The sequence below is a fragment of the Eubalaena glacialis genome, chromosome 5 (genome assembly GCF_028564815.1).
Source record: "Eubalaena glacialis isolate mEubGla1 chromosome 5, mEubGla1.1.hap2.+ XY, whole genome shotgun sequence".
Taxonomy (NCBI): domain Eukaryota; kingdom Metazoa; phylum Chordata; class Mammalia; order Artiodactyla; family Balaenidae; genus Eubalaena; species Eubalaena glacialis.
Window position 1 is genome coordinate 36,411,977 of NC_083720.1, and position 27,970 is coordinate 36,439,946.

The 27,970-nt window shown below is 41.1% G+C and overlaps 2 protein-coding genes across 4 annotated transcripts in view; both read left to right on the top strand.

Moving 5' to 3' along the window:
- CENPE (centromere protein E) overlaps positions 1–386 on the top strand; it is a 72,397-nt gene extending 72,011 nt beyond the window's left edge. For both annotated transcript variants that reach the window (XM_061191199.1, XM_061191200.1), the window contains one exon: positions 134–386. In XM_061191199.1, the coding sequence (XP_061047182.1) occupies positions 134–228 (95 nt within the window). In that variant the 3' untranslated portion in view covers positions 229–386. The remainder of the gene's footprint in view (positions 1–133) is intronic.
- A 5,226-nt stretch (positions 387–5,612) lies between these two features.
- Positions 5,613–27,918, top strand: BDH2 (3-hydroxybutyrate dehydrogenase 2). 2 transcript variants are annotated; one of them, XM_061191202.1, is made up of 10 exons: positions 5,613–5,679; positions 9,239–9,330; positions 10,122–10,227; positions 11,785–11,881; positions 13,584–13,692; positions 18,926–18,986; positions 20,188–20,301; positions 24,608–24,666; positions 25,261–25,353; positions 27,607–27,918. In XM_061191202.1, exons 2-10 carry the CDS (start codon positions 9,259–9,261, stop codon positions 27,658–27,660), a joined length of 765 nt encoding a protein of 254 aa, XP_061047185.1. In that variant the 5' UTR covers positions 5,613–5,679; positions 9,239–9,258; the 3' UTR covers positions 27,661–27,918. The 2 variants fall into 2 exon arrangements, with proteins under 2 accessions (XP_061047185.1, XP_061047184.1); XM_061191201.1 differs by lacking the exon at positions 5,613–5,679 and having other exon boundaries at positions 9,229–9,330; positions 10,149–10,227.
- The last annotated feature ends 52 nt before the right edge of the window (positions 27,919–27,970 follow it).

Below are 27,970 nucleotides of genomic sequence, written 5' to 3' on the forward strand. Positions count from 1 at the left end.
CATTCGTCTTAAATCTCTTCTTATATCTACTCCAAACATCCTTTTCACTTTAGCTGTATTTGGGATTTGTGTATGTTTTTACTAAGATTACTTTTGTTGTTGATTTTTTTTTCTTTTTTTTTTTTCCTCTCAGAAGAACAAATTGCTGGAGCAGAGACTGTGGATCCCCAGCCAGGTCCTTGGCATGCCTCCTCTGGAAAAGATGTGCCCGAGTGCAAGACTCAGTAGATTCCTCTCTGTCACTTTTCTGGGGGCCCAGCGTTCCATGTTTGGAAATGCCTGTGTTTATCACTGGCGATGATGTCACAGTCCAACTTAATTTCAGTTCAGTTTTCACTTTGCCGGTAGAATTGGAAGGTGAAGGAACGGGATTCATTCCCGTAATTTAGAATGGTGATAGCAATACCTTCTTCTTGAATGTGGTAATCCTTTAGAAGTTGAATAGTTTTATTTATTTATATGTTTTGTAAAGAATAAAGTTATTGAAGGAAATTTCCAATCTTTCCATGTATACATAAAATGTATACTTTTTTATTAATGTAAAGTTATCCACATATGACTTAGAGAATTCCAAAGCATGATTCATAAATTAATATGAAACATCATTTAATTAACAAAATTACAGACTCCTTTTTTTAGTACCTTAAACATTCAATAAACGTTTGCTTAGTTCTGAATGACAGCACCATGTAATATTAACTGATGGTTTCTCGGTGGGGTACTCAGGGTATATTTGGCTCTCTTCTCTTCTGGTTTGTTGACTTTCAGAAGTTTGCTCTAAAAATACACACATGCATTCCACACTTAGGTTGTTAAGGAATAGCAAGTGATACGACCTCTTCATTCTCTAGTTTTAATCTTCCTTTTGCTGTAATAAGCTACAAAAGTCGTTTCTCACTTTTCAGTGTTTTACCAACCACCCCACTCCCTATACAAGCACCCTAAATTGGTTGGTTTGTTATTAGACTTTGTACTCGATTGCACATTTATTCCCAACTGGAAGAACCACATAGATTTATTCTACCCTTTCACTTTAGACATGGGGAAACAGCAACCAGAGTTTCCATCAAAGTTTTCTAAACCTGGGGTCCCCACAGATAACGTAAGGCATTCTAAGGTGGACCTCATGTAGGCTGTAAAACCTCTGAAATTTAATGTTAACTTTTGTGTGCGGATTCATTTTTCTAGAGTACTAAGGTCCATACTTGCTTTTATCATACTCCCAGAGGGGTCTCTGACCCTACAAGAGGTTATGAACTACGTTTTAGAGAGTATTTGATATTTTATAGCATATAACTTTGAAAAACCACATAGAACAGCAAGATGCTTAAGGTTCAGAACAGAGTTAGTGATTTCAAGGCATTCTTGGCTCTTTGGTAAGAATATTTATTCAAAGGAAGAGATTATGAATTGCATCATAGCCATCATTCTAAAGTCTGGATTGGATATTTTCCCTTATCTTAACATACTGTCACAGGAATTCACTAGGGCTGAGGGGAAAGTGTCCCCTCCTATAATCTTCTGCCCGGGACCTGTTTCTCCTTTTCACCCTTACCCAAACAGAACACTATAACAGCACTGCAGGTTTGATTCTTTACGACGTCTAGTAGGTACATTCACCTGAATAATAAAACTAGTTTAAAGGCCATTAAAAATATAATCAGTCATCAGGTTTCCAGTCTAGCAGAATGTCGCTTAACTCTCTGAATTTGGATGTCCATTTCCTTCCTTGGATTTGGGAAATTTGGGGCCATTATTGATTTCTTCAGATCAGCTCTTTGTCCCCGTCTCTCTTCTTCTGGTCTACTTGCTAGTGTCCCATAAGTACCTTAGGCTCTCCTCACCTTTTTCTTTCTTTTTGCTTCTCTGACTGGATAATTTCAAATGACCTGTCTTCCACTTTGTTGATTCTTCTGCTTGATCAAGTCTGCTACTGAACCCCTCTAATGAATTTTTCAATTTGGTTATTATATTCTTCAGTGCCAGATTTTGTTTGGTTCTTTTTAATAGTTTCTATTTATTTGTTAATATTTTCATTTTGCTCGTGCATCATTTTCCTGATTTCATTTAGTTGTCTGCATTCTCTTGTAGATCATTGAGCTTGTTTAAAACTATTATTTTTAATTCTTTGATAGGTAATTCTTAGATTGCCATTTCTTTGGAGCTGGTTTCTGGAGATTTATTTTGTTCCTTTGAATGGGCCATGTTTCTTTGTGTGCCTCCTGACTTTTTGCTGGGTTTTATGCATTTGAAAAAACAGCCACCTCTTCTAGCTTCGTACAGGGGAGCGCCATCAATGAGCTCATGTATAGATGCTGGGGTCGTCTGAAACCTTTTGGTGGGATTGCAACTTCTCTGGGCTTGTGTGTGTGACTTGCCTACTCGAGAGGGTTGCCAGTGCCTTTTTCAGGAGCTCATAACCTCTCCCTCCTTCTGGTGTCTGTCTGCAGTACTGCAGGTTCTTTGTTGCTACAGCAGGAAGCCACCCCACTGTCCATTTTTCTCATTGGCCCTCAGGCAACCAAAGTACATCAGCACCCCAAGTCAGGCGAAACACAAACCAGTCACTTGTGCAGCCATCCAAAAAGCTGGAACGCCAGACACACACTCTACTCTTCTTCCTCCCTCTCAAGGATGAAGCTTCGAGCTGGGCACCTTGTCCTGATTGGGCAGAGCCACACCAGCCTCTGATGGCACGGCAGGCTCTCTGGTGCCAAACCGTGCCGGTTGCATCAGCACTCCAAGTAGGGGAGCGTGGCCAGTCACTCAAGCAACCCTCAAAAAGCTGGAACTTTGGATGAATCTTCCACTCTCTTCTTTCACCCTAGTCCCCATGATGGGGAAACTGAGCCAGGGGCTAAGCTGTGCTAGCCTGGGAGAGGCGTAGTAGCAGGTCAAAAACAGCTCTTCTCACCCGCTTCAGTGTGGCTGTCCTCAGCTTTGCCCTCACCTAGGGTACTGCAATTTCTTAATGGGCTTCTGAAGTTCTCACAAAAGTATTTCGGTCCATATATTGTTGTTAAGTCGGTGTCTGTCGGGGAAAGAGAGCTGGCACTTCTGTTCCTCCATCAATGTTGGAATGTTGCTAACCTCTAATGATCTGAGTTTCAATATTGTGATGAGTGTTTGTGAAGGAATGGTAATGAAAATCAGCAATGGAAACTTGCAAGAAGGTTAAAAAGCAGTAATATGGTCAGACAATACTAAAATGATCTGAAAAGCAAAATTAGGACCAGAGAAGACAAAATATATTTATTGTTCATAAGAAACATGTTCTTGAGCCTGGCAGAATTATTACTGAGAGCCTACCATTCATATTCAGCGAATATTAAAAGACCATCTACTATGAACTTATCATTGGTCTAGGCACCAAAAGGTACTGCCTTTGTGGAACTCATATTGTATTTGGAAAACAAATAACTCATATACTTTTAATATGAGCTGATCACAGGGTGAAAAAGATACAGTCCCTAGCCTTGAAGAAATTTAGTCCACTGACAATACAGATGGTTAAGCAAATATTTGCATTACCATGTGACAGGCTGTTGGAAAGTAACCATTACTGTTGAACATCAGTGGTTGAAGAAGGGAGGCTGAAGAAAGTTGCATCAAGGAAGATGCAGCTCTGGAGCTTCCCTGGTGTCGCAGTGGTTGAGAATCTGCCTGCCAATGCAGGGCACACGGGTTCGAGCCCTGGTCTGGGAGGATCCCACATGCTGCGGAGCGACTGGGCCCGTGAGCCACAATTACTGAGCCTGCGCGTCTGGAGCCTGTACTCCGCAATGGGAGAGGCCGCAATAGTGAGAGGCCCGCGCACCGCGATGAAGAGTGGCCCCCGCTTGCCACAACTAGAGAAAGCCCTCGCACAGAAACGAAGACCCAACACAGCCATAAATAAATAAAAATAAATAAATTTAAAAAACAAACAAAAAAAAACAAAACAAAACACAGAGGCCCCCCATCACTGCTCATGAAACCATTGTTAAGAAAAAAAAAAGAAAGATGCAGCTCTGAAAGTATCAGAGTTGGCCTTGATTAGAGAACTTTCATGTTCATAAAATGTGTATTCCAAAATCCTCAAAAGTCAAAGGAAAGGGATTGTTACTAAAGCAAGGAGCACAGCTGGATGTGGTTACAGATCATTAGACCCAACATTAGAAGCTAGAGTAGGGCAATGAGGTTCAGTTACCAAAGACATGCAGAAACTAGGTCAGGGTTTTGGGGGGTTTTTTGTTTTTAATTTTTAAAGGGCAGTATTTGCTATCCATTATAATTGAATTTGTAATAATCATTAAGTACAAATGTAACATATTGTACTGATGGTTTTACATGCCGAGTCCTTCCTCACAACATCCCTGAGGTAACTGCTATGACTATTTTAAAGATGAGAAAACTGAGATTTATAGTTAAGTAACTTAGCTAGTGAGGGAAAGATGTGGGACTTACCTTTATCCTTCTGACTTCACAGTCTTTGTTCTGAGCCACTGTGACTACTATAAATACACTTAGCTCCAAGAGCAAAAAAGTGACCTAAAGAAGTTTATTTTTCTAACATAAGGAATCCAGAGGAGTTAGTCTAGGGCTGTTGTCTTGAGGCTGTCTTCAAGGAACCAGATCCCTTCTCTCACCCTGCTGTCTTTATGCGTCTGACCTCACCCCAAGTCACAACATGGCTGCCATGTCCCTAGGCATCATAGATGCATTCCAGGAGAAAAGAAGGGAAGGAGCAAAAGTCAAAAGCCTTTCAGAGAGGCGTCATCGTTTTATCCAAGAAGGAAGCCCTCAGAGATTTCAGCCTATGTTTCATTGGCCAGCTCTAGTAGCAAAGAAGGCTAGGAATTTGATAGCTGTTTTCCAGCCTTTATAAAGTAAAAGGAAGGGGAAGTCGGGTGGGTGTTGAGTGAGCCCTATTTGAATAGCACATGCACAAAATAGCCTAAACAGTCTCAGCTCAGTTACACACCTGATAAAGTGATGAGTTACTAAGCCTCTAGAGAGGGCTCACAGGATCTAGTCCATCCTTTTTGATCTGATATTTCTGTTCTCTTCAGCCAAACCTGATTTTTTGCTCTTACCCAACAATGCACCTTGAAGTTCCCCAGACTCAACCCTGTCAGTGTACTCAGGGTGCCTGCATTCTGCCACTAAGTATATATTAGTGTTAGAATAGACTGCGTGTGCCAAAATAACTGTACCTATACCTTAAAAAGCACAAGAGAATTTTTATTTCCCTCCCTCTAAACTATCTTGGTCAGGGTCCGGGAAGGAAGGCTCCAGTATCTTCAATGACCTGGGTTCCTTCTATTTTGTTGCTAACTTCCACATGCAATTCCTGGCTCATTCAATCTTTGAGTGCTCCCAGAGCAGCACATAGTAGGTGCTAATAAAAGAGAAGGACTTAGGTTAAATTAGTGAAGGAAATGATTTCAACATTCTAAGTAAGATGCTTTTCTGCTTTTCACCTTCTACGTAACTGGAGTTAACAGTTCTACCTGAGTTCCACTAGATGGCAGCACATTACATATAAAGTATGTGAATGTGCGAATCATTTTCTAAAAACGAGGAAACTGAACTACAAATCCCGACATGCATTAGGCACCTGACCTGTTTTTGCACAAAGGTCTTAAGTTTGTTGCCCGCGCAGTGATCTGGAGGACGCCATCAACTTGCTGCTCTAAAGTAAGATTTCCCAATATATTTTATTTATTTAATTTTTTAATAGATTTATTTATTTATTTTTGGCTGCGTTGGGTCTTCGTTGCTGCCCGCGGGCTTTCTCTAGTTGCGGCGAGCTGGGGCTGCTCTTCGTTGCGGTGCGCGGGCTTCTCATTGCGGTGGCCTCTCTTGTTGCGGAGCACGGGCTCTAGGCGCGCGGGCTTCAATAGTTGTGGTGCGTGGGCTCAGTAGTTGTGGCTCGTGGGCTCTAGAGCGCAGGCTCAGTAGTTGTGGCGCACGGGCTTAGTTGCTCCGCGGCATGTGGGATCTTCCCCGACCAGGGCTCGAACCTGTGTCCCCTACATTGGCAGGCGGATTCTTAACCCCTGCGCCACCAGGGAAGCCCTCCCAATATATTTTAAATGAAACTTTGGCCGGGGAAAAGGAGAGGTTTTCTTTTCAGATGTTAGTTTTGCACATTACCTTTTTTCAGGATTAAACTTAGCAGTTAGTTCAGGATAAGGATGGGTTTTTAACAAGTTTGAAACTCCCGTAGGTTTTTCAAAATAACCAAAGGAGAGGATTTTACAGTGGCAAAGTGGACATTGTTTTCCTGGCTCATGAAGAAAGAGTTCCTGAAAATGCTCTGTGTCTCTGCTAATCAAAAATTAACACTTTGAGGGAACTCCCTGGTGGTCCAGTGGTTAGGACTTGGTGCTTTCACTGCTGGGGCCCGGGTTCAATCCTTGGTGGGGGAAATAAGAGCACATAAGGCCTACGGCGCGGCAAAAAAGAAATTAACACTTTGATTCCAATATTTAGAGTAAGAAATCCATCATGTCTGGTTTTCACGTTGGATTTATTGAAAGTTGCCTCATTTCACCATTTCAGCCTATGTTTGCACTCATTTTTCCAAACAAATCCGTTTTAATATAATAGTGCAATTGTATCTAGTAGTAAGGCTTTGGTTCGAAAATCTGGTCCCAGAAAATAGGGAGGACAGCTCAGGGGAGGTTTTCATAGTGAGCAAAACGGCTGCCCTGTGCTTCAGCAGTTGTTTAGTAAGTGCTTCTCTGGGTGTCAGAGCCTCCTAGGGAAACATTTGCAATGTGCCTTCACAGTGCCGTGGGCCAAAAGTCACTAATGGCAATAGTGTAAAATAGCAGCCTTTTAATACATCATGCTCAAGATTGGGGGAGGGTAAAGATTATTGGAGTTTCGACTCTTAACCATGTTTTAAGTAAAAACGTATCACTCATGTAAGAAGAAAACTAAAGCTGAAAATTCATTGCATCAGAGTAGGTCAGGCATTGTAAAAGCCCAGCTCTCCGTCAATCAGAGACCATCAGTGAAGTCGTAAGCTAGTCCCTGGAGTAAGCTCTCATAAAAACGCGCTGCTAGTCTGGCCCTCCGAGAAGCTGACTCCGAGAGTTAACCACGCACGGGATTTATTAAGGAAAATGCTGGTGCGAGAGAAAATGAGTAGGGAACTAGGTAAGGCTGGGAGAGCCAGCAGACCACGACGGCAGTCTGCCCGCAAGGGAGGGAGCGAGGGACGCTGGGATGGGCGGTGTGGGCGCATCCTTCACGGCGCGGGAGGGGCCGCAAGGCCGGCGGGAGGAGCTCGATGCGTCCCAGAAATGGGCCTGCCTTAGCGTTCGTGCCGCACCCAGGCACCGGCTGGGAAAGGCCAGGGGGAGGTGGTCTCTGCACAAACTCACCGATGGGTTTCAGAGCGCAGCGCCGGCCTCGTGGTAAGTTACCGGGCACCTGTTCCGCAGGCCCCTGGCGCCGCGTCGGGATTTAGAACCACAAGGTCTTCTCTTGGACCCTCAATCAGGAGGCCTGGGTTTGAATTCATAGCCGTGAAACACTGGGCAAGCCACGTAATCTCTTTGAAGTCTGTGCACTGGTGACCAGGCCCTATGTCAACTCTTAAACACTTCCCTCATCCACCCCTGCTCTCCATTCCTGCTGTTTCTCCACCGTCTCTGCACCACTGCCGCCACCTCCGAAGGAAACCCCCTGCTCTCGCCTGCTCACTGCCTCCCCAGGTCTGTTCTCCACTGTGAGCTTTCTAGAATACACATCTGATCATGTCATGCTCTTAAAAACCTCATTGCCCATTGCCCACAGGAGTAACTAGCCCTCAGAAAGGAGAGCTTGCACAAAGGGTGGAGGCTTGAAATCGAATGAGTGCATACTGGGTACAGCAGAAAGCCAAGTTTGGCTGAAGAGAACAGAGATAAGTTCAAAAAGAAATGACTGGATCATGTGAGCCCTCCAGGCAAGACTAGCTAGCTACCTGTACTCTTTATCAGGCAGGTAATTGAGCAGACTGATTGTGGACGTTATTTTGTGCATGTGCTGTTTCAGTTAGTTCACTCAACATCCACCCAACTCACGCGCTCACCCCCACCCTTTTACTTTGTAAAGCCTGGAAAACAAACTCAGATTCTTAGCCTCCACTGCTAGAGCTGGCCAATAAAACACAGGCTGGAATTTCTGAGGAAGGCTTACTCCTTGAGTAGAAAGGTGAGGCCTCTGAAAGACTTTTGGCTTTTGCTCCTTTCCTTCTTTCTGCCTGGAATGCAGATACGATGTCTTGGGAGAAAGCAGCCATTTTGTGGTTGGTGTGTGGTCAGAGGCACACGCTAAGAACAGCAGGGTAAGAGAAGGGGCTTGGTTCCTTGCAGACAGCCTCATTTAATCATCATTTGACTCTTCACTACCCCCAGCCTCATCACTAGCCACTCCTCTCACCCTGAGATCTACAATCCAAGCACTGACCAAATATCTTCTGCACATCATATTTCCCCTATATCAGAATTTCTCAGTCCTCCCTTTTAAAAATTACTGATTGCATCTGTTAAAGTGTTACTGCTGAATGCTTAAACTTTAAAACAGGATCAGCAGCGTTGTGGGGTAGAATGTTCACATAGCAAAAGAGTCAGGAGACGCTGAGTTTGGTTCTGGCTCTGCCGTTGACCAGTTCTATGACCTTGAGCAGGTCAAATCAGTTCCCTCATCTGTAAAATGGGGGTAATGGACATGATCTGATTTTCCAACTCTTTTTTTGCAATGACTCTCTGAGGCCAACTGTGAAATCTTCCCAAGGGACATGGAAAAAACACAGATGGTTAATAGTGCAGACCCCAAGAAAAGTCTACAAGAGAGGAAGCAAGAAGCAGCCCCAAGTAGTAAGGACCCATCCAGTGCCATAGCAGTGTGTGCAGGGAGGGCCAGCGGGGAAGGTGGGTGGTAGTGAGGGGATGCTGCTGTATCAGCATTAGAGGCTGACTTCTCCGGGTACTGAAAAAACCTGAACATGGGTCAAAGTCCGATGTCTGTCTGTCACCAGTTATCACTTAAGTGGTTTTTGCTAAATGTTTTTCATATGCAAAGCTAGGTATTTAGAGTAATCATTCTTGGAGAATGATGGGAATATTCTCAAGTGGTAGGAGTATTTGTACAGAGGTGCTGTCGTCAGGTTCTTAAAGGAGTACATTGAACCGTTCCTTCCAGACATTACTGCACAAGGCCATGTGCTACAGTGTAAGCCATTAAGTACACATGTCTTTAGATTAAACCACAGGTTCCATTATGGGTCGACTTGATGGGAAGGTCATCGTCCTGACAGCAGCTGCTCAGGGGATTGGCCGGGCAGCTACCTTAGTAAGTTATTGTCTTTTGTTGTTTGCTTACTAACTTTTGAGGTATTGAATTATGTGGGCGGGTTCCATGGGTATTTAATTCTGCTCTTTTTTTTTTTTCTTTAGTGCTTCTGTTGTCTTAAGTTACAAAAAGAAAAGTGGCTACTCCTAACTCCAGGCAGATAAAGGAATGAATACCTCTCATGTTTATTATGTGACATCACTGATAACCTTTGACCTGAGAAACTTCTCTCTCTGCCTCAGTTCCTCTGCACCGTAATAAATTTACTACAGGGACCCTACAGAAGTGCATGGCTTTCTGAAATTATGTCAGTCCAGATATAGGACTCCAGAGTTATGAGACTATCAAGTTACCTTTGCCTTCTAATTTATATCAACTTCTCACACATGAAACCCCCCACCAGAGCTAATAATGCACTATTAGGAGGAAAAGTGTTGATATAACCCATTTTTCTCTTACTATTTGGAGTTTACTCACCTGCTCAGAAATAGAATGCATGCTATCAAATCAAAAACTAATAGTATTTTGAGAGGTGTTTAATAACAGAATCCTAGTTTTTTTTTAAAAAAACGTTTTATTTGGTATTAAAGGGACAAAGTCGGCTGACAAGCACCACGTATGTCACGTTGTTCTAATTAATGATAAAAATAGTAACAATGGGAGGGATGAGGTGAGACTAGATAGTTTGAAATTCCACCCATTTTATAAGGAAAACAACAGTGAAAATAAGATAAAAGAGAAAGGCTAAATGACTTTCAGTTCATGAGAGCAGTTTAACCATGTAAACAAAGGATGTATTTGTGCATTGTGTCTACCAGGCTTTTGCAAGAGAAGGTGCCAAAGTCATAGCCACAGATATCAATGAATCCAAAGTTCAGGAACTGGAAAAGTACCCAGGTAAGCAACTCCGCAGCTTGAATCTGGGATTCAGAGTCTACAAGGGATTATAAAGCATTAGTACTTACATGTTGAAAGAAAATTCCTTAGCTGTTCAGCTCCACTGGCCTTCTTTTTAGAGCCTGATTCTCTGATATCAAATTTGTATTCTGTGAACCTAGAGACAAAAATCTGTACACTTAAATGTAAACAAAGTATTTAAGCTGTATACTTAAAATTTTTAATTTATCCAACATGTCCAAGGATTCAGTAGCTAATTACAAAATCATATGTGAACATTTAACTGTCGTTATGTTAACTTTTGATGACAACTGTGCCCCCCTCCTCTGAGGGCAGCGCTATCCAAGAGAAACATGATGTGAGCCATGTGCATAATTTTAAATTATCTAGTAAAATTTACATTTAAACTTGACATTTAAAATGTTAAAAGAAACAGGCAAAAATTAAGTTTAAGAATATTGGTTTCAGTATCATGACCAGAAACCCTAAGATTACCCAGATTATTTAGGTGTATATTACCCCTTACAGCACCACGCTGAACCTAACTCCAACACCAGAGGACTTCAGTTTGAGTTACTCTGAAAGAAAGCAGAACAGAGAACTCACCTGGAAGTCGACTATTCCAGCAAAATAGAACAGGTTCCATGATCAAACACAAATCATTTCACTGACCTAGTTAACTGCATTAGACTTACACTGAATTATAATTCCTATAAGTCAAAGTCAAACTGTTGGAATAGAAAAGCATAGAAGAAAAGAAGTCTTTCTGAAACTCAATTTCAGTCTTGTCTTTCTTTGTTTATAACCTTTTCTTTCTATATCCAAAAGAGAATAATAAACTATATATTATTTTTTTTAAAGTATAAAAATAATAACTGCTGCTTTCATTAGAGAATGTTCAGGGGTTTTCTGTAGGTAGTGCAGTATGTATCTCTCAGACCCCATGCCAGATCTCTTATGTCTGGCTTTCAAGTATTTCATCCCCTCTTCTGGCCTCTCATTTCTTCTACTTGTAATTTTGTCCAGAAGTAAGTGATGGTACCCTTGGCCAACAGAGTCATTTCTAAAAAATAATAGAATTAACATAAAGGTAAAGTGTGCAAGTAGAAACAATCCCTTATCCACCGCCCCTGCCCTTCCCCTTCACACAGACAGAATTCAGCACTACTGTAGCACTGACTCAACCTCTGGGGGAAAGAATGGGCTAAAATGAGCCAACTCTCAGCTTTTACTCCTGGCTTACTAAGAAGCATCTGCTGTAGATCGTTCGTACTTCACTGTGAAGTCTTTACTCAGAAAAGGCCTGTATCATTCGTTTCAGAGAATAGAGAGAGAGAGAGGGAGAAAGAGATGTGTTATTGGGTGGTCAAAGTGGGGAAGACTTCAAGATTTTTACTGAGAGTCTTCAGATTGTGAAGACCCTACGAATGGTCAGCAATCCTACAAAGCCCAACTGGACAGATATTGCCGTCTTCACACGTCGAAACAGCTAAATCTTCAAGGCTAACCATTCTTTATGAGTATAGGCTAATAGTGTCCTTTGTTTTTTTTTTTCAGGTATTCAGACTCGGGTCCTTGATGTCACAAAGAAGAAACAAATTGATCAGTTCGCCAATGACATTGAGAGACTTGATGTTCTCTTTAATGTTGCTGGGTAATTCATAACTTTTTAATTTCACTCTCCTTACAGAAAGCTTTCTGCAACTTTCACTAAAAGAATTTTGATAATATGGCAAAATTATTCACTGTGAACCATAATATATTCCTTGGGGAATATGGCTAGATTTTGGACAGAATTTTTATTACAAGTAAGACAGCCATAGGCATTGACATGGGCTTGGGGCCTAAAGGCAGTTAAGGTCACGCAAGGCAACTAGTACTAACGCTATTGCTCTACCAGGGCTGGTAACAGGTTCATGCCAATGGACTTGTTGCTCTACCAATGGACTTGTTGCTCTACCAGGACTTATAAAATAAGAAGAAAAACTGTTTTCCAGTAGAGTGCCTTTAAAATGAAGTATATATACCAGAAGCCAAGTACTCAGTTTATTGAAATGACGATGTTGCCAATTTTTTGGCATATTCTAGTAAGTCCTTTATACCTCCCAAGCTCGGTGTTTCTTACTGGGACAATCAATCCCAGCAAAAGAAGGTTCACGTTGTACCTTTATACACGGCACAAAGAGAATGGCTTAATTAAACTTATTAGGGTGGTACCAAGCTTGCTGAACCGTGCATGAATGATGAAAAGCTGGACCTGGAGCTGCTACATGTAGATGCAGCGAGTGTTGGTACCCACTGTCCCTTCTCAGGCATGACAGTAGATGTGAGGAACCAGGAACTCAGTAGATAACTCCGATATCCCACTTTTCTTGTGTAGTGTTACATTTGTACTGCTGCATTGGTAGAAAAATTCTAGAGCCTTCTAATATATTTCTGTGGTTCTTCCCAATCATGACTCAGAGTAAAAAAAAAAAAAAATCTCAGTTTATCCATAGTTTATCATATGTTACAATGTTTGGAAATTAAAGTAACGATTGTGATGATCTAGTTTATAAATAACCTGCTCATTCCTCATATGAGAATATACCCAGAGCCATGGAAAAATACAACTAGCAAAATTAGTTTTTGAGCATCTGTTAAATTTTCAGCAAGGTAAGGGATACAGAAATAGAGCATGTGGTTCTTTCTGTCATTCAGTTGAACTAGAAATATAGTGGTGCATAGGGATCACAACTGACATTATTTTATAATTAATTACATAATTTTGGTCTAGGGGACAGTGAAATCAGGACTCCAGTGTTTAGAAAGCTTCCTTGAGGAAGTGTGACTTCAAAAAGAAGGAAGGTTATTTTAAAGGTTTTGTCCTGTTCTACGTTGTTTACTCCGTATGTTAGAACTGTACAGTAGGGGTATTACTTTGCTACCCTGAGATGTTGAGACACTTGTTTTCCTTGCAGTTTTGATTTCCCTTGAGAATGTTAAATCTGTGCCACCTGAGGGCACTCTTGCTCTTGAAATAGGAGTTAAGACAAGCGCCCTGTTCTCATTTGTTTGTTTTTAATGGCAGTGATGTTTCTTGCGCAGTAGGTATAGAGTTTCTTATGTTTGGTGGCTTCTAACTCCTGCCTTCTTTTAAAAGAAGGATGTTGTCTTCAAATAAATTTTTTTAGCTTATGTTGCTGGGATACTTCCTCACCTAATGTACTCAGTGATACTATGTTTGAACTGTTAATCTTGCTAAGGGAAAGGACAATGGTCTAAGCCAATAAATGACAAGAAAAAGGATAAGGAAATTGAAGTAGAAATTTTTTTAAATGATCATCTTTTTCCCCACTGTTTAATCACACTTCCAGTTTCGTCCATCATGGAACCATCCTGGACTGTGAGGAAAAAGACTGGGACTTCTCAGTGAATCTCAACATCCGCAGCATGTACCTGATGATCAAGGCGTTTCTTCCCAAAGTAAGGTGACCACCACCGCTAGGATAAGTACCACTGGATAAGTAGGTCTCCATACTGGACATCCAGAGAGGATCCCTCCTCTGAAGAGTGATAATAGCTAACATAATGACTAACCTGTATTGAACATTTATATCAAAGCATTTACTAGAAATTAACTCACTTAACTTTCCACTTCATTCATTCAAGGAATATTAAGCACCATGTGCCAGGCTGCTTTCCAGGTGCAGAAGGCACATCAGAGAACTACACAAAGTCCTTTCTATAAGGGAGATCCTATTTTGAGGGGCGAGATACGATAATGTGTAATCAAATAAACTCTAACGTGTGTGGTGGTTATAAGTACAGTGAATTTAAAAGAAGCTAGGTTAGGGAATTCCCTGGCAGTCCAGTGGTTAGGACTTAGCACTTTCACTGCGGTGGCCCAGGTTCAATCCCTGGTTGGGAAACTTAAGATCTAAGATCCCTGGTTGGGAAACTAAGCCGCGCAGCATGGCCCCAAAAAAAAAAAAAAAGAAGAAGCTAGGCTATCAGTGAGGTCTAGCAAGAGGGCCTCATTAATAAGGTGAAATTTTCATAGAGGTCCCGATGAAGTGAGCAAGCTGACCATTCAGGTATCTGGGAAGAGGGTTCCAGGGATTGGAACAGCAAGGGGGCATGTGGGACCAAAGCAGTCCGATGAGGTAGGTACTATCACAGCCACTGTGCAGAAGGATGAAACTGGGAGGTTAGATAACTCGCCCAAGGTCATATAACTAGCAAGTGGTTAGAGCCAGGATTTGAACCCTTGAAGTTGGGCCCCTTCTTGAATGTCAGCATCTAGGCCCCCCCATCTCAAGGTGGATGTACCCTATTGCTTTTCTGTACCCCGAGTATTCTCCTTGCACTCCTGCTTTTAGCTGAGCCACAGAGGTACCAGAGAGGTGAGAGACAGCGTGTGCTAAGGAGACAGTATTCCTCCTGAGTCTGCTACCCTTGAATTTGCCAACCTTCACACAGCTCCTGACTGTTTTTCATTTTATTTTACAAACAAGCATTAAGTGCCTTTTGATGGAAAGCACCACACTAGGTTCTCTGGGGGAGGGGGGGTATAAGTATGAAGAACATTGACTTCAAATGAGCTTATAAGCCAGTAGTAGCAGACAACACAGGCTCAGACAATGAATGAGGTTGACTTTGTACAGAACCAGCTCAGTTCAAGGTTGTAAGTTGAACCCTAGTGAAATGCAGAAGAGCCATGCTTCTCTTCCATTCCAGCTGGATTAGATAGCTGACATACTGAATGCTGCCCAACCCAGGGCAGGAGAAGAGTTTTTTGATGGCAAGGCAGGGCAGATACTTTGCTCTGGACATTCAGCCTAATGTCAAGAAGGATACAGATGAATGCTAAAAGGAAAATTAGAGAAATTGACCTAGTAACTAAAAAAAACTAAATTTTTTTTAATCTACTTGTTTAGCCCCTAGAAGGAATCTTTGGGTTGGCTCATGGAATGTTGAACTAGCAAATTTTTAAAAAATATAAATTGCCTTTTTTTTGCTTATTTGGAGTTCATGAGAATCTGTTATTTGGAACTTGAATGTATTTTTTGAGGACTAATCCTTAGCATAGGATATGAGGAAAAGCAGAGGCTGTGGTAAAAGAGGAAAGCTCAGGTCAAATGAGTAAGACTGTTACACATATATGAGACTCATTTGTAGTACTGAATGCTTGACAAATATCAGGGAAGGACATAGGTGTGAGATACAGTGGAGCTGAAATTTAAACTTGTTAAGTGTTAACTTTTAAAATATCAAACATTAACTTGCAAATTAGTGAGTTTGTCTATGATTTAAAGCATCTTAACAATAATCCATATGAGCCAATGAAACTCATTTGTAAGAAATCCTAAGAGTTATTAATGACGGGGATGAGGAGTCAGAATGCGTTGGTGCCACTTGTTAAAATGACCCTAACCGACCTCACCTGGGATTTTGGAATCTGGCATTGGAAGACCTTAGGAACAGCCTGAGCTCTGCCCCTAGGTTCGCCACAGGACCTGGGAGATGGCACCTGTGCTCTCTCAGTGTCTATTTCTTCTATTTAAAATGAGGGTGATAGATTACACAATCCTTTCCAGCCCTAATTATGTTCATTAACCATGACGCACATATACCAGATAGAACTTTCCAGGGGAAGCCAGGATGTAGAGTCTAGGCAGATTTGAAAGGTCAGATGGTCAAAACATAGGAACACTTGTAGGAAATTTTTGTTCATGGATAAGCATACAGAAAACCATTCCAAGACTGGAAGAGCAGTCAGAAGGCAGAGAACAAATTAAAAATACTGTGAAAAGAGGTCAGTGTAGAATCCAAGGTCCACCAGAAGAGAGGATCCATTACAAGAAGGGTTCGGGGAGGTCTTGGATATTTGGGTGTTCTCCCCCTTTGCTATATCTTAGAAGAGTCTCTCGCACGTAGAGCTGCTTAGCAAACATTTGCTGGATGAAGAAATGAATCTAGGTTGTCAGTCCAGGTGGAGGTCAGGCATGGAATCACTGAAGACCCAAGAAGCCAAGGTCTGCCAGGTTTAGGAGCTGGGCTCTGGTCAGTGGGGGCAGAAGAGCTGCGTCACAGTAGGACTAACTAGATGCAGCTAGAGGGAATCTTCAGAGCTCTTTGTAGCATCCGCCTGAGCTTCTGGGAGATCAATCCTAGACAGCATTACTACATCCAGGCACTTCACTTTATTGTTGTACCTGCCAGAGAGGGCTGTTGCATGCAGAGCCAAGAAGAACATTCACACTATGACAGCAGGTGCTGAGCTGGTGTTGAGAAGGCAGCACAGAAGGATGCAAGGACTGTGGGCTCTAGAATCAGCGGCTAAACCTGGGCTGAATGGACAGTCCAAGTGTTAGGGGGCAGCACTAGCACCTCCCAGGTGACTGTTTTCTAAAGTTCTGCCTGAGGATTTTATTGCATTTCAGAAGATCGGAGACTGAACTTATTTAATAGCCCATCTTTATATATTAAATTGGGCTACATGTATTCCATATGTATTAAAAATGGGTTGTATATATTATCAATTATACCTCAGTGAAACTGGGAAAATAAATTAATTAAAATGGGTTATGTTATTTGCTAAACTGGATAAGAAAGAATAATTTTAAGGCTTAGTTTTCAACACTGTTATGTTTTACTAATTTTCCTGGTCTTTTTTTATGAGGACCCCATTTCATTATGATCCTCTTTATTATATAGACAAACAGGTTGGGTTCAATATCTTCTTTCCCTGCCATCTTCTGGATTTCACTGGGTCACCTCAGCCTCTCCTTTTATCCTTTTAATCCATTCAACATAATACCTTAGGGTTGTTTTAGACTTTCTGCTCTTAGGTACGATTAGTAGCTAAGTATCAAAACAGAAAGTAAGAATACTATAAGGAAAAATAGAATCTTGGCAAACTCATCCCTGGATCATCCAGTTATTCACCTTCTCCATTCCTACACCTCCTTGAAAGCTGCTGGATAAACTCACCCCAGCAGAAGTGATTTTTTTCTTGGACCCTTTACACTGCCTACTGAAACTCCTCCCTCTTAGAAGCTCTTTCTTTACTTGATTTTCATGACAGAGCATATCCTGGTTCTCCTTCCTCTGTTCTCCATCTCCCCCGGCACTTATTTCAACTCTTCACCACCTCCTCCTTGTTCTTTATGGTCGTCCCCGCAGCCTCTGATTTTAGTAAGTTAGTGCCCACGAGGCAGGAATTCTCTCCAACTCTTGCTTCTTCCCCCGAAACATTGATGGGTGGATACCCATGCCCTTGCATATACCTATATCATCTTGAAAACATACATACATCTTTTAATTAAATATAAGTTCATCCGAAAACATTTTTTAATTCCTAGCAGCTTTTTTCAGTGATACATTTGTTTAGGTCTGGGGCAGAGCTCAGCAATCTGCACTTTAACCTAGCACCTCAAGAGGTTTTGATTCCCTGAAATGTATTGACTGGCTGCTGTGTACCCTGTCTAGGAGGGCAGAACAGCCACAGACCCTCCTCTTAAGACTTTCACACTTTCCGTGCGGGATTCTGAAGGACGTATTCTTAGGAAACGCTGCCCTAGACGGGGAGCAGCCCTCACTGCGTGTAACCATGTACCAAGTCCTGCTCATGTACCTCAGCTGTCTCCGCCCCTGTTACCCACAGACATTTCTGCTCTCTGCTTTCATTACTCCTTTCCTGAATCCCTGCATCAGCTTCCAGTGCTCTCCTCTACAAGATGCCAGAGTGATCTGTAATCTTCAAATCTGAACATGCCACTCCCCCTCTGCATTAAACCCCTCATTGTCTCCACCGCATTGCCTTCAGGGTAAAGCCAAAATTCCTGAATTTAGCCCCGCTGGCCTCTGCAGCTTTATTCCTCCCACATTCTGTCTTCCAGCCAGACCCATCCCTTCTTCCCACTTCTGTGGGAAGAAAATACCCTTCTCTTTTATTTTTCTGATTAACGCTCTAGCTTTCAAAACATCAGCCCTCCTCTGAGTGCCCTGCAGCCTGGTCCCTTCTTTCCACGTCCGCCCCCTCCCCAGTGACTGTCTTTCCTGTTGCTGGATGCAGGTTATATCAGCCACTTCAATCAGACTGGCAGCTCTATAGGCAGGCAGGGACTGAGTCATTTCTCTTTGAATCTCCTGGACCTACCACTGTACCTGACCACAGTAGGTATTCAACTATATGTTGAATATGTGATGAATGGAGACAGAGTTTTCCATCAGGAACATACAGTAACATTAACGTTCTTTAGCCTTTCATTCAGCTCAGAGTTCCTTCTTGGTCTTGCTGATGCTTTTGTGCCACAGGAAGGCAGTAAACCCCTGGGAAATGTTCCTGCCAATGTGTACACAAGCCACCAATTCCCAGCAATGATTGGGTGAGACCATTAAGACTGCTTAACAGGGAATTCCCTGGTGGTCCAGTGGTTGGGACTCTGTGATTTTACTGCCAAAGGCCCGGGTTCAATCCCTGGTCAAGGAACTAAGATCTCACAAGCTGCGTAGCATGACCAAAAAAAGAAAAAATAAAATAAAATCCGTTAAAAAAAAAAAAAAAAGACTGCTTAACATGCTTAACAGTGCTTAATGTTAATAGCTAATAAGATGGTCCTGCAAACCATAAGTAAATGCACATCTTTTAAAGAGGTAGTATTTTTAGCCTGCAGAATAGCATCTTTTTTTGGTCTTGGTTTTGTTTTGGCAGATGCTTGCTCAGAAATCTGGCAACATTATCAACATGTCCTCTGTGGCATCGAGCATCAAAGGTAGGTGTGTCTTCCTCTGGGCATGATGACACACGTACTCACACACCTTCAAGAGCTAAGGGTTTGGGGAACAAGCATAGCAGAGATCATAAAACCCACACATAACTTCAAAACTGCTTTTTTTAAAATTGCTCTAAAGTTTCTTAAGTACCAGTCCTTTTGCCTTAGATGTGAACCAGTCATAAAGTTAAATACAAGTTGGTTTGCTTTGCTCTCCCTTTTATTCCTTCTAATGGATATGGAAATGAAGATCAAACTGGGAGAAGGAAACATTTATACATTTAATTAATCAAAAAAGATGTATTAAACACCCACTAGATGTCCCTGACCCCAAAGAATTCACAGTCTAAAAGGGGGAGAGAGTCAGGCAAATGCACGTCTTCTACAGTGTGATAGGATTATAACAGAGCTTTGTACAAAGTGCTGTTACAATAGCAGGGACATAACTCTGCCTGTGGATTGGGGGAGTGCTTCACAAAGACATTTGATCCAGCCCTAAATGAGAAGTCAAGCTGAAGGGCCAGATTGCAGTGCAAAAGTGGAGATGATGGACAATGGCACAGTCTGGCACAGATGGATTCCGAGTTGAAAATGAAGTAGTTACTGCTGAGATAACATTCCTTCTCTTAGCAAGGATGTACACAGTAAGCCTGCACAGGAGAGGAATGCAAAGAAATGCCTAAGCCTCTGGGTTTGTTTGGCTTGTGTTTTGTTTTGCTTTGCTTTACGCTAAATTTCTTTTTTCTACCAACTGATGATGAAAAACTAAAGCCACTGCTGTCACTTACGTGCAGCATCTCAACACCGAAGTCTCAACTGAATTGTGCCAATAATGATATTATTTTCCCAGATTCAGAAACTAGCTCTATTAAAGGAGAAAATCTGATATCGATTTTTAGAAAGGGTGCAGGGACTTCCCTGGTGGTCCAATGGTTAAGACTTCGCCGTCCAATGCAGGGGGTGCGGGTTCGATCCCTGGTTGGGGAGCTCAGATCCCACATGCCTCGAGGCCAAACTACCAAAACACAAAACAGAAGCAATATTGTAACAAATTCAATAAAGACTCTTTAAAATGGTCCACATCAAAAAAAAAAATCTTAAAAATGGTGGAGTGTGAGGAAGCATGACAATGGTCTCCTGCTTCCTAAAGTTGACTGTGTTTTTTTATTCCTTCAACGGTTGAACTTCCCTTCATTCTCAGGAGTTGTGAACAGGTGTGTGTACAGCACAACCAAGGCGGCTGTGATTGGTCTCACAAAGTCTGTTGCTGCAGACTTCATCCAGCAGGGTATCCGGTGCAACTGTGTGTGTCCAGGTGAGTTGGGCACTGTGGGACTATGAACTTGTCCTTTCTGACCTCCCGGCTGCCACTGTGAAAAGTATCTATGTAAGCTTGTTTACCACATGTTGTATTGTCATTGGGAAAAGCTCCAAAGAAAAAAGAGTCCAGGCTTATTAAGATAACAGTCCAACGGTAAGTTGGGAAAAAGATCCTAAGTCATTAGGAATAACCCACAGATGTGTTAAAAGACAAAATTCAACCAAGTAAATTTGAAGATCTAATTGGCTTTATTCAACGATTCATGAATCAAGTGGCATCCCATCTAGCAACTAGAAGGATGCTCCAGGGAGTCATATACAAAAATGGAAGGTTTTTGGGCTTCCCTGGTGGCGCAGTGGTTGAGAATCTGCCTGCCAATGCAGGGGACACAGGTTCGAGCCCTGGTCTGGGAAGATCCCACATGCCGCGGGGCAACTAGGCCCGTGAGCCACAACTACTGAGCTTGTGCGTCTGGAGCCTGTGCACCACAAGAGAGGCAGCAATAGTGAGAGGCCCGCGCACCGCGATGAAGAGTGGCCCCCGCTTGCCGCAACTAGAGAAAGCCCTCGCACAGAAACGAAGACCCAACACAGCCAAAAATAAATAAATTAAAAAAAAAAAAATGGAAGGTTTTCATAGAAAGAAGGGTGGGGCAAGGAGGTCATTGGCAAAAGAAAAGAAAAGGTTATTCTGGGCTGGGACTCCTTTTTTAAGGGGGAGGGGATGGCACAGGTTTTATACTACAGGTTGCCTCTTCTTCCTCTAGGGGGATAGAGAGGGCCCACGGGGGCCCAATTACCTCATTGGTGCTGACCAGAAAATTCCAGACTGGTTGATTAAGATTACATTTCTGGTAAAGGTTGAAACTGCAATTAGGTTAGGCATTAAATGTAGGTTTTGTATCATGGGCTTTAGCACAAGTGATGCCATTTTGATTTAACAGATGCAAAAGGTTTAAATGCTACTTGTGTGGATGGGGACAATTCCAAACCCTGTCGTTGAGAGACATAACTGGCCAGGGCTTGGTGTTTTGGAAGCAAGCCCAGGATGGCCTCGTCAGGGGAAAGTTGAAACGTAGACCATGCTCACAGGACGGCAGGAAGAAAGAGGAGCCTCCCAGACACAGGGAGCCACTGAGTCATGTCCATCACCTGGGGTGGCCCATAAACAAAAAGGAGGGATTAATACCTTCCTTTATGCTGTAAACAGGGGGTCAGCAAACTATGACCTGCAGGCCAGATCCGGCCTCCCACCTGTTTTGTAAACACAGTTTTATTGGAGTACATCCATACCCAGTTTGCTTTTATATTGGTTAAGTTTGCTTTCATGCTAGTCAGAGTTGAGTAGTTATAACAGACCAAATGGTTCTCAAAGCTAAAAATATTTCCTGTCTGGCTTTTGACCAAAAAGTATGCTGACCCCTCATATAAAGGAAAGGAGAAAAGCAGAACTTATTATGAGTAGAAAGGACATTTATGTTTACACTATACTGTAGTCTATTAAGTGTGCAATAGCATTGTGTCTAAAAAAACAATGTACATACCTTAATTCAAAAATATTTTATTGCTAAAAAATGCTAACCATCATCTGAGCCTTCAGGGAGTCATAGTCCTTTTGCAGTAGTACCATCAAAGATCACTGATCACAGATCCCCATAACAAATATAATAATAATGAAAAAGTTTGAAATATTGCGAGAATTACCAAATGTGACACAGAGACATGAAGTGAGCAAATAAATGCTGTTGGAAAAATGGTGCCGATAGACTTGCTCGAAGAAGCATTGCACAGCCCTGAAATTTGTAAAACAAATGTAGTATCTGTGAAGCTCAGCAAGGCAAAGTAGAGTAAAATGAGGTCTGCCTAAGAAGAATTATCAACTTCCTCTCTGAAAAGAAATTCAATACTTCATGTCCAGCATCAAGGTTTCTCTTAGTAGTTCACAACTGGTATTGTGGGTTTGGGGAGGAGAAGCAATTCACAGTTACCTGTGGGACCTTTCAAAACCTGTGGGTTTGGGGAGGAGAAGCAATTCACAGTTACCTGTGGGACCTTTCAAAACCTGAGGGGCATGCCAGCATTTGGAGAAGGAGTTGATGGGGAACACTGTGTGTAGTTTGGAAAGTGCCACTGGAAATTCTGATGTAATTCATCATGGTCTCCCCTCAGGTTGAAAACCACTGACTTATTAAAGGGGGACACTACTAAATAACCTTCAAGGGACAGAATTTCCATGATTGAGGTGTTCTGTTTAATTTTTCTTGGACTAGAAAGGTAAACATAGGTAACACCAAGAAAGAGGAGGTTACAGGAGAGAGAGTTTCACTGGGTTTTAACATACACATTGGTGATACTTGAGTCTAGCTATTCTTGGTGCCATTTTCCCAGTGGAATAAATGGCAAAATGATTTGGAAAATGTGGTTGTTTTGAAGCTGGACTTTTCAGAAGATTGGAAAATATATTCTCCCACTCTCTGGAACAAGGAACTATCTGTGACTCACTGAGCCAGTCACAGAAGAAAATGTGACAAGGAATGAGTGTGTCTGGGATGGTGCTGATAGTATAGTCACAACACTTCAACACCAGACTGGTGTGGACAGTGGCATGGTGTGTCAGTCTGTGCCAGGGACACAGCAGAGTCAGGTGACAGTGGAATTAAGTGCGAGGCATAGGCTTGCTACACAGTTTTCATGTAATAGTCATTAATACCAGCCATATGTAAGATTCGGTGAGCATTTGCCTCAGCGGGAGGAAGCTGTTAAAGATTTAAGGATTTTGAGGAGGGCATTAAGTGAATGCTTAAGGTGCCTTGAACACACTGTTGGTAGAATTGTGGACTTTAAGGAGGCTATTGATGAGGCAAGGGAGGAAAATATCACCAGAAATTGGATACAAAGAGATTTTTGCTTTGTGGTTTAAGAAATCTCATCAACACTATTGCCTGCGGTAACTGTGGAGGGTAGAAAACGTTCCTGATGAACCAGGTGATGTAGCCAAGGCAACTCCCACCCGGCCTGTTGAAAGTGCCGCCTACTTACAGTGAAATGTGAGAGCACAGAGACAAGCTAAGGAAAGGGCTGTTAAACAAAAAGGAGCCAGGATTTGCAGATTTCGAAGATTCCCAGTCTCTCCAGAGAAATGGCAAATGATGATAAAATTAAGAAATGGTTTCCAAGGCGGGGAGGATAATAAATTGGAAGATTGGGACTGACATATACACACTGCTATATATAAAATAGATAACTAATAAGGACCTACTGTATAGCACAGGGAACTCTACTCAATACTCTGTAATGGCCTATATGGGAAAAGAATCTAAAAAAGAGTAGGTATATGTATATGTGTAAAGACTTACTTTGCTGTACACCTGAAACTAACACAGCATTGTAAATCAACTCTACCCCAATAAAAAATTTTTTAAAAAAAGAAAGAAATGATTTCCAAGCAAACATCAAATCTATGGCACACCCAGGAGCATGGTCTAAGGATGGAGCTGAGAGTATGACTGTGAAATCACTTGCTATGACCTTAGGTCTCCGGGAGTACGGTCAGCAGAAGAAAGCCCTCTGAAGAGAATTTGCAGATCACAGAAGTTAACAGAAATGTATGGGAAATTGCTCTGTAAGGAATGTGAACTAAGTGGGATTTAAAAATTTTTAGTGTCATTATTATTTTTCTTGTTTTTAAGTAAAATAAAGTTATATTTTTTTGATGAGAAATATGAAACAATGGTTAAAACAGGAATTTAAAACCAATGAAAAGAGGCAAGATAATGAGGAAAATTAAGAGCCACCTAAGTTATCGAGGACTATGATGGGCGTGGAGTTGTCCCTGAGAATCCCCCCGGAGTGAACCTGACGGCAGAGAATGTTTTTGAGATCATTAGGTAGTCTGGGTCCTTATACTGATATAGTGCTTGTATGATGTTATCTATAATACATCTCAGGGTTGTTGCAAGGATTAACTGAGATAATACCTATAACAGTGCTTAAGATCCATAAAGTATCATGTCAATGTGATGTGACTAAAGTATGTCCTGGGAATGCTGGGTGTCATTTTTTGCCTAATATACTTCACAAAGAAGTATAGTCTGTGTTTTTGAAAATCATAGAAATTTATTAAAGAATTTATGAGCCTATTAAATAAAAAGCAGGCAGGTAGAGGTGAAATTGTCACTCCAAGTCATGGAAAAGGCTTTCACTGATCGTTGTATCATATGCAAAGGAAGTTTAAAATTTAATCATCAATTTCTTTTTCAGTCTAAGTAAGTAACCAAGCTGAATGCCCTCCTTTGATTTAGGAACGGTTGATACCCCATCTCTGCAGGAAAGAATACAAGCCAGACCAAATCCTGAAGAGGTATATCTGCTATTTTAAATGTGTTTAAATCCTCTGGTTAAAAAAAAAAAAAAATGCCCCTTCCTTACCTAGAGTAGACAAATCCATAGAGACAGAAAGTAGAAGGGTGGTTGCCAGGGGCTGGGGGAGAGGGAGTGGGGAGTTATTGTTTAATGGGTATAGAGTTTCAGTTTTTCGAGATGAAAAGAATTGTGGAGATTTGTTGCACAATAATATGAATGGACTTAACACTGCTGAACTGTACACTTCAAATTGGTTAAGATGGTAAATTTTATATTATGTGCATTTTACCACATTTTCAAAACATATGAAAATGCCCTCTTCTTTAATATTATCTTTCTGGTCTGTCACAGTCTCTGTAGGTTTTAGTATAAAACAAATAGTTTGACTAGATTGGGAGTCACCATAGTCCTGTTTGGTCCACAGTTAATGATATTAATGATATTCTCCTGTATCTTGTATCATGTATAATTAATCAAGGCAACAAGCCAGTGGTACCTTTGTAGATTCCTCTTGCCTTTGACCTTCTGAAGGTGTTGCAGGTGAGTTACTTCAGCTCACATCACTGATGTCCGGTATGGTTTCCGGTTACAGGCACTGAGCGATTTCCTAAAGAGACAGAAAACAGGAAGATTTGCAACTGCAGAAGAAATAGCCCTGCTCTGCGTATACCTGGCCTCTGATGAAGTAAGCACTGTTCTTCCCAGGGGGTTCATTATCCTCAATCACATTTGGCCACAATTTGCTCATCAAAATAGTATGATTTAGGGAGTGATGGCATGTAGGTGCTAAGATGCTGCTTTTACAAGATAGGAATAAGTTCTGATTTAATTTGCTCATAGAAAGGCCACTTTGATCTGAGCCACCAACTCTTCCTCATTCAGCTTTACATGTCACTGAATCTGATAGCAAATGAAGTGGTGGAGGATTGAAAAAAATTAAATTGCTCAATTTTATAATTACTTTCAAAAATTACAATTTGGGAAACCATTTGTAAATTTGATTTGTAAATCAAACCAGTGAACCTCCAAAATTATGAGCGCTTCAGGTGAAATGGGGAAAGGGTTAACCAGATTTGCGTCCAGGAGACACAGAATTAGCATCTGGTGTTTTCAGTTTTACTGGTGACTTGTTTAGAACAATACCAGTACCTCTTTTTTTTCCCTATGAATTTTTACCTATTTATCATCATGTATGGAAATTCCTAATTCTGTCTCTTTCCACTTTGCACCTATTTAGTAATCAGTTTTTTCCTTAATGGCTACTGTATACTTTTTAATGGCAAACAGCTGTGAAAGCAGAAACTCTTTCATAAGAAATATTTCTTATAAGGTATAAAGCACGAGGACATCCCCTCTGTTTTATGTCTGTGAATAGTACACGACCAGGGAACTAACTGTAAGAGAGAAGAGAGAAGGAAAGGGGAGTTGGGGGGAGTGAGGAGGTGTGTTACTGATCAGTTAGCTCCTCTTCAGTATAACTTGGTGCACACCAGGTGGTGGTGAATGTGACAGATACAGAGGTTGAAATGTTTTAGTGACAGAGCAGTTACTACTTCTCAGAACTATTAACAACAGTTGTTCATAGCTGAGGAAATGACTAGGCAGATTATGAATGACTGAGTACATTAACCTTTCTGATTTCTTTGAATCTTTATCTTCACAAGAGCTCATTTGATTTGTGGGTACTGCTGATAAGCTAAATGGCCCTGGTTTAGCCAGAGCTTAGGTTACCAAATACTTGGGAATGTTCTGGCTTGAAATGTGCAACAAAAGGACCTTTGTCCTTTTAGAAAGATCCAGAAGAGTCCATATGTAAAACAGAAAGCTTGCCTTCTTAAAAAAACTTGGAGAAATTGGTGGTGTTTCTTGGTAGAGTGTCTAGTAACCCCCTAGTTTATCTACTTTATATGATCAGTCTTCATATATTGAATTTTATTTTTTTTAATTTTTATTGGAGTATAGTTGATTTACAATGTTGTGTTAGTTTCAGGTGTACAGCAAAGTGAATCAGTTATACGTATACATATATCCACTCTTTTTTAGATTCTTTTCCCATATAGGCCATTACAGAGTATTGAGTAGAGTTCCCTGTGCTATACAATATATATTGAACTTTAAAACACTCTGTACTCCTGTTATGATGTCTTTCCTTCCAGCCTCTTCCATTGTCGCAGGCTTTAGGTGAATTTAAAACTAGGAACACGAATTTGAGTCTATTATCCATGTTTAAGTTAAAACATTTTTAAACCTCTACCACAAGAATCACTTCAGCTTTCTTTGGAAAATGAAAAATTCTATGGGGAAAAAAATCAGTAATTTTTAAACTCCTTTAGTTTTGTACAGATTTGTATGTCTGAAACTAGTATAGAATTTTTTTTTGGTTAATAGATTATAATAATTATTACTCATATAAATTTTAAAAAGACATTTAGTGTGCTTCAGTTCCTGGAATTACCCATGTATATTGATTAACTAAATATACATCTTTTTAAAAAAATACTGTTTGGTAATTGACATTACCACTTTGTTACTGACACACTTGATTATGTTCAAAGGTTTATTAGTGGCATAAAACTCAGCTAGTTAGAATACTTCTGAGTTTCAAAATGAAAATGTACTGTTTTAGCCTATACTTTATCCTAATTCGGGGAATGGCTCTATATCACAAAATTTCTTAATTTTCTGATTCTGAGTCCAGACACTCTTAGAATGATGTGACATGTGCTCAAAACCAGCCAGAGGCCAGTCAGATCCAGATCACAAGAACACTCAGCAGTTTTAAATCATCTGAAATTTAATTCAGATTTTCCTAATTTCTATTTGTTAAAAGTGTGGTTTGCTGGTACTATGAGGATAAACTGTTTAGCTATCTCAGTCAGGAAAATTGAAGAAACACAACCTGGTTAATTGTTCTATCTCCTTGTGTTTATCACTGCAGTCTGCCTATGTAACAGGCAATCCTATTATCATTGATGGAGGCTGGAGCTTGTGATTTCAGGATCTCCTTGCTGGGAAGGCAGGCCGTTCCTGTCTGCAGTGAACCTGCTTATGAAGAAAACTCACCCATCCTCTCTTTCCTATTAATGGCATATTAATGAAAACAAGACCTTTTTGATGATGTCATTGTTCACAAGAGTCTGATTCTTTAAATATATTCATCTCTTTCTAATCTCTTCTGAAATCATTGTAGATAGGTGAGATAATGACTCACTGCAAAAAGAACATTTTAAGAATAAATCTCAATTTCTAAGTATATAAAATTAAAATGTGAATATGAAGAAAAAAGGAAGTTGTTTTTTTTT